Source organism: Hibiscus syriacus, unplaced genomic scaffold, assembly GCF_006381635.1.
Source record: "Hibiscus syriacus cultivar Baekdansim isolate YM2019G1 unplaced genomic scaffold, ASM638163v2 tig00117056_pilon, whole genome shotgun sequence".
Classification (NCBI taxonomy): Eukaryota; Viridiplantae; Streptophyta; class Magnoliopsida; order Malvales; family Malvaceae; genus Hibiscus; species Hibiscus syriacus.
This window is the reverse complement of record NW_024063539.1, coordinates 6,830,845-6,837,531: the sequence shown is the minus strand read 5'-3', so window position 1 is coordinate 6,837,531 and position 6,687 is coordinate 6,830,845. Positions and strand designations below refer to the sequence as shown.

The window sequence follows — 6,687 nt, the reverse complement described above, 5'->3', positions numbered from 1 at the left end:
ATACTAAATATATATATCATATTCTCTTAATGCTGACACCAGAATATGTTATTCATAAGCAGGACAGGAGCAGCGCTTGTTTTGCTCAACCTAATTAATTCAAGCTTTAACATGTCATGAACATATTCTTCATGCAGCTCTCATTGTCATCACCAGACAGCAACCATTAGATTTTCCGTTTTTTAATCTGTACGTTGAAGCAATATATCAAAGCTAATGCATTAGCTATCATCCCCTTCTTAAGGCCCTCCCAGAAATCGTGCTGGAGCATCATTAAAATCTACATCGGTCGTTGCACTTTGTAAGCTTGAGCTCTTTCACTGCAGTGGCTCTGTGTTATGGAGAGAACTTTGTAGTGCAACGAGCTGAGCTCCTCGTGTGGACCACAAAGGGTTTTCTTCGTTAAGTCTGAACAAGACGAGCTGTAAAGGCTGCATCTAGCGAATGTTTTACAGGATCGGAGAAATAGAAGCCTTGTTTTGTAACGAAATCAGACGGTACGTATCTATCCACAGGATCTATTCTGAATTCCTGAAAAGGAATGTTTGCAAATTAATTACTAAACATAGTTTTCTTAAAGACTGTATCAAGTCGGAGCAAATTTTAAGTTTAAAGAATCGAGAACTGCAAGGCTTTCTCTATCGGCGCAGAGGTTAAGGAAAAAGCAACTGCTATCTTACAGGATGCCTGACAAGAAATGCATCGACCCTGTCCTCGTTCTCTTCGGGGTCAATGGAGCAAGTACTGTATATTAATACTCCTCCCTGGTTCACCAATCTATAAATGCCGAACAAATGATGTTAAGTGTAAAATGTTGGAATGAAGATTGTAGGTATAAAGGAGAAAACAAATCTCACGTGGAAGCTGCATCAAGGAGTTCATCTTGCAGATTCTTAAGCCGTTCCAAATCTTCTAGTTTTCTATTCCAAAGCAAATCTGCTCTCTTTGAAATGGTAAAAGAAACAAAAGTGGGGTTAGATATAGCTTAACTCACGAGGAATACAAAGGTAAAAGGGAAGAGTCCGGAGAAGAATAGGAAGAAAATCTTATATAATGATAAAAGCTCGCTACAAAGTGAACACTTATCGATACATGGTCATTTCAAGTTACCTTGGAGAGAACACCCAGTCCAGAATAAGGAGCATCCAACAAAACCTTATCAGATTTCATCGTGCTATTGTTCTACAAATTTTAGAATAGGGATGTATGTAAGAAATTTCTTATTCCTTGAAATTTCAAGCTTTTAAGAGGGCAAGAAATTACAGAAAAAGTACGAAGGTCGGCGTGGATTGTTGTAAACGTCATCGACTTTTTGCATCTTGGCTGTCTCTCCAAGAATTCTCAACCGGCCATCGTTTATGTCGATTGCTAGCACTCTGCCTAATAATAAAATGAGGTGTCACAACATTGTTTAAAACAAATTGTTTGCTCAGCATGCCAATACCAACAATACGAATAAGCTTTTGCATACTCTTGCTAAACTAAATTACGAAATCAAGTTAAAGATTCTGCCAGACCAGAAGGCAAATTCAAGGCGGAAGATCCCATTTTTATTGTCCGTGCACATATACTAGCACAAAACAGGAACTAATAGAAAAATAAAAATATTTTGATGCCTGACAATGACTACTACGTAAGTTTAAGCTTACAAAGAAGTCCTTATGCACCCTTTAAAAGAAACCTGCAATCACATGAAGTTGGCTGGTATACCTTTGCCCCTCAAACGAGATGCCATGTAAAGGGTCTTTCCTCCAGGAGCAGCACAACAATCGATAATTTCCTCACCTGGTTGAGGATCCACAACAGAAACTACAAGACCTGCAACGAAGTTGTCATATAATTCAAAGGAAAAGTTCATAAAATCCAAATCAAATCTAGAAGAATTGGGAAAGCGCTTTAACATTCAGTTCGATAGGTACATATAACATACTGTAATGTTATTATAATATATTATACTTTGATTAGATATCTTAAAACTTTTCTGCTGAAATAAGTATTGAAGCTATACCAGCACTTTCATCCTGGACAGAACAGAGACCTTTCAGCAACCCTGCTCGTATGACATTCTGAAAATGGACAAGTGGGCAATCAAGATACTATACCCCGAGCAGTAATTTTAGTTTCTGGATAATAATGATCATTGGTAGCCTATAAATCCCCAAGCCCAATCAAATAAACCTACTGATCTACTTAGTTGGGTTTAAGTAAATTAAAGCCCACTTACTCTCTTAACCCAGACCCATAACAATATAACCCATCTCATGTCTCTACTTCAGCCTCTCTCCTCCAGATATCATTGCAATCCCTAATCCCCTTCGATCCCTAATTCCCTTCTCTCTTTCCCCAATTCCTGTTGCTGCCTCCCCGATTTCCTTCTCCGATATTTTCCCAAATCAAATCCTTCCAACCCTAACTCTCCTTCCATCGTGACATAAACAAGTGAGGTTTTTGGAGCAGGGGCAAAGGAATGGCAAACTTCTCTTATAGCTAAATTTCTAGATAAACCTCCGAACTACAGTGCTTTATAGAAAATGGCGAATATGCTATGGGGGAAAATCTGGTGCTGTAGAGGTAAGGCCGACTGGGCAGAATGTTTTTATTATTCAGTTTGCAACATTGGAGGCCAGGGATAGGGTGCTTGAACATGGTCCCTGGCAATTTAGAGGTGAGCAAAAAAACCGAACCGAAGTATTTGGATGGTTAATGTTTTACAAGTTTAAAAACCGTGGTTACCGGAACCGAAGTGAATTCTAATTTTATTTTATTTTTATAATATAAAAATAAGTATTTTCCTTGAGAAAAATAAGTATTTTGTATCTCAAATAGTGAAAATAATTTAAAAAATACTATCTAAGAGTCATTAATTATTTTTATTTACTTGAAAATTAATTCTTTTAGAAATATTCATAAAAAAGACTTTGAAACTTTATCAAATAATGTAAAAAAAACCCCATAAAACGAAGCCATTTTGTCAAAATAGAGTAAAAAACTCAAAACACAAAATTATATGGAAAAAACGTGAATCAAACCAAGCCGAACCTAGTTAAAATGAACAGGTCAAAAAATCCAAGAAACCCGACCGAACTGAATTGAACTCACCCTTACCTCGCATATCTAAAACAAATCAGTCATGCTTAGGAAATGGGAGCCAGGCATGAAAAACTAGGAATTCAATTTGGGGAAGCTACTTGTTTGGGTTCACTTGGGACGAATCCCTTTGGAATTATACACTAAACTATGGAAAAACAAAAAAAACATGATGAGAGAGAGGGAGAGAGAAGTTGTGAGTGAAAGGGCGAAAAGTAATCTTTTTTCTGAGGAGATTTGGAAGGTGTTTGTGGATAATCTTAGTCGGAGAGTGTCAAGACGTGCATTAAGGGAAATGTTTTTAGTTCAAGGTCCAGTTCAGAGAGTCTATATCCCTAAGGAAACTAGAAACCCAAAATACATATTTTCCACTTTTGCTTTTGTGCAGTTTGGGAATGAGGATGGTTTGAGAAGGGCTATAGAAAATCTAAATGGAGCGATCATAGATGTGAGAAGGATCACGGTTGGAGTCGCAAGATATAATGAATCCCGAGCATGGGTAGAGCGTAATAATAAAGATTTTAAGAAGGATGCTTGTCCGATCACTGCTGATATTTCGAATCCGAAAGAGCCAGATGATGTTCTTAGAAGTTTGAGGGATGACAGATCATACAAGGATGCATTGATGTCGAATAGGAGGTCGGGAAGTGTTCTGGAGGTCAAAGATTTGGCCGTCGATGCTGAAAACAGGGAAAAAGTCAGGAAAAACATCATGCAGATGCACATTTCATCTGAGAGCTCGAGCTGGGTTAAAAGATCATTGACGGGGATTATCAAGAATTTATTTGAGTTAGAGTTAGTTCATAATGCTTTAGTTAATGAAGGCTATGACGTCCAGATTGTTAGATGGGGGTATGTCTGGAATTCTTGTGTAATAATCTTTAAATCAGTTGAAGAAATGTCAGATGCTTGGATGAAGAAGAAAGAAGATCTTCAATTTTGGTTTGATCGTTTAGAGCCATTACTGAACGAAGATGGTGTTCCTATGGCTTTTTGTTTGGTGGAGTTTTTTGGGTTACCTCTTTTATGCTGGAATGAATCCTTCCTTAAAAGGTTAGCAGGGAGATGGGGAAGGGTTATAGATATTCTTGATGACACTAAACACAGGGAAGATCTTACAAAGACAAGATTGCTAATTAGGGTGGCTAGTCCTTTTGATGTTCCAGATCAGATTACTATTGGATCATATGGAAGATCTTTTAAAGTAACAATGAAGATTGGATCGACGAACGATGAGTCTATTTTCTTTTCCACAAATCCTCCGGTGGTCAGTTCTGATGAAGGAAAGTTGGGAGCGTTCATGACTGAGAACGAAGGAGACAGGATATGGTCAGAAAATGAGGAAGATTTTGCTAGATCAGAAGAAGAAAACTGTCAGAGAGTGGACAGTTAGATGGAACAGGGCGCAGCTATCAGGCTTGATGGAGTTGGTGGAGAGAATCGGTTTCCAAGAATTTCAAAAAATAGATCAGACATTAATGGAAAGTCAGCTATGCAGTATGGAGGGAGTGTCAAAGTGGGTGAGTTTGCAGGTTTGGGATTGAGAGATTCAAAAATGACGGCTGTTGGGTCTGAAGTCCATTCAGAAGAAGATGAGTTTGCTGGGCCTAACGTAAAGAGGATAATTCCTGCTGGGCCAAAAATTAAAATTGATAAATTTGGGAAAATGGTTCAAGATAAAGATTTGGCTAGGTCAAGTTGTTTTAGCAGAGAAGATGGGAGGAGGTCAGATCCAGAGATAATTGAGCAGGGTGGTTTTCAAGCCAAGGATTCTGAGTTAAGGGTGATAGAGCCTACCATTGATAATTCAGGAAGCAAAGTTAAGGGTAGACTGTGTTATAAGTCTGACAGTTCGTTAAGCACCAAAAGTGTTCCGTTAGAGAAAAGGAAAAGCCGAAGTTATAAAAGGGTTTACAAAAGGTGTAGGGGCAGAAAATACTGGATGGGAAGTATCTTGAATTTTAAGCCTAAGAAAGATAGTGCCTTAATCGTCAGGGACTGGAGAAATATGAATTCCAGAGGAAATCAACTGGATAGCTTGTCAGTGGATGCAGAGTTTCAGGGTTGTGAGGATGTGAATGATGGATCGAATTCGGGGGATATGAGTGTGGAAAGGGAGTTGAAGGATTGCAGTTAATGGGTGATAATCACAGCTTTGAATCGGGTTTTTTTATCAGAAGAGCTAGAAGACATTTGCTAAGGGAAGCTTTAGAAAGAGTGAGCATTTCAACAGCTTCTTCTGGTTTTTCAGATTTATTGGATGAAGCTTTAGTTACTTGGGAGATAAGTAAGTTGTTGGGTATTTCCTTTAAACAAGGACAACAAGCCTTTTTGGATAAGATTATTAGTCTGGAAAAAGGCTTGAGGATGGACAAACAGGAGGATTTTGAGGGGGGACTAGTTGGTTGATTCCTTTATGATGATGTTAAAGATATCTATAATAACATGGAATGTAAGAGGATTGGGTAGATTAGAGAATAAAAGGGCTGTTCAGAGGCTAGTTTCCAAATATTGTCCTCAATTTCTTTGGTTGCAGGAAACGAAATTGGAGAAAATTCAAAGGTCTTTTTTGAGGAGTGGGTTAAATAATTTGAAAGGGGTTATTGAATCACCATCGGTTGGTTCGTCAGGGGGTTTGCTGATGTTCTGGGATGATAACGTATTTGAGTTGCAAAATCAGTGTACATCTAGAAGATTTATTGCTATATCGGGGAGATTTCGGGCAAATAATTTCAGTTGCAGATTCATTAATGTGTATGGTCCTTCGGTTGAGGAGGAAAAAGAGAGTTTTTTTGAAGAATTAAGCACGTTCATTGGAGGACATTCTGAGCCTATTTGTGTTGGAGGGGACCTTAATGTGTATCTACAGGAAGATGAGAAGATTGGTAGAGGCCAAAACAGGAATTCTTTAGAGATTTTCAGTCGTTTTCTTCTTACTACAGGTCTAATTGATTTGCCATTGAGTGGAGGTAGGTTTACTTGGTGTAATAACCAAGATTCACCGACCTATGTAAGGCTGGATAGATTTTTGGTTGATAGCCAATTCTTGGCAGCTTTTCCAGATTTAACACAGTCTTTGCTGCCAAGATCATTGTCAGATCATAATGCAGTAATTATTGAGAATGGAGGTGTTAATTGGGGGAAAAAGCCGTTTAAACTGTTTAACTATATGATGGATGAAGCAGGTTTTGAGGATGTGATCAGTTCTTCAATTCAAGAATGCAAAGAGATACAGATGAATGCTGGAATTTTTAAAATTCTGAAAAAAACCAAAACTGCCATTAAAAATTGGGCAGGGAAGAGAGGAAAGTTTCCTGGAGCTTTAATTTTAGATATAGAATTGAAGATTCAAAAATTTGAAGTGGAGGTTCAACAGCAGCAAGATGGTTCTTATGATGAGAAAGCTGCTGAGTTAAAGGAGTTAAGGTCAGAATTATGGAAGTTGCATAAGATAGAGGAGCAGATTTGGTTCCAGAATTCTAGATCCAAATGGGTAGAAGATGGGGACAGAAATACCAGATTCTTCCATACATGTGCTTCAGTTAGGAGGAAAAGAAATGCGTTGAATGCTATTATTTGCAAAGGTAATGTTATTCAAGA

The 6,687-nt window shown here is 38.1% G+C and overlaps 1 protein-coding gene across 1 annotated transcript; it reads right to left on the bottom strand.

The window, feature by feature from the left end:
- Positions 1–193: 193 nt before the first annotated feature.
- Positions 194–2,152, bottom strand: LOC120198542 (ribosomal RNA small subunit methyltransferase B-like). The gene is made up of 7 exons (XM_039199853.1): positions 2,009–2,152; positions 1,711–1,818; positions 1,264–1,380; positions 1,111–1,182; positions 858–943; positions 681–777; positions 194–531 (listed from the first exon to the last, which is right to left on the bottom strand). The coding sequence occupies exons 3-7, from the start codon at positions 1,303–1,305 to the stop codon at positions 403–405; spliced, it is 426 nt and encodes a 141-aa protein (XP_039055784.1). The 5' UTR covers positions 1,306–1,380; positions 1,711–1,818; positions 2,009–2,152; the 3' UTR covers positions 194–402.
- Between the last annotated feature and the right edge of the window lie 4,535 nt (positions 2,153–6,687).

Coding starts and splice junctions, on each gene's coding strand:
- LOC120198542 (XM_039199853.1), bottom strand. CDS start 1,305: ATGACGTTTACAACAATCCACGCCGACCTTCGTACTTTTTCT. Junction 944..1,110: donor GACTGGGTGTTCTCTCCAAG/GTAACTTGAAAT, acceptor ACCATTTCAAAG/AGAGCAGATTTGCTTTGGAA. Junction 532..680: donor CATTTCTTGTCAGGCATCCT/GTAAGATAGCAG, acceptor ATTCCTTTTCAG/GAATTCAGAATAGATCCTGT.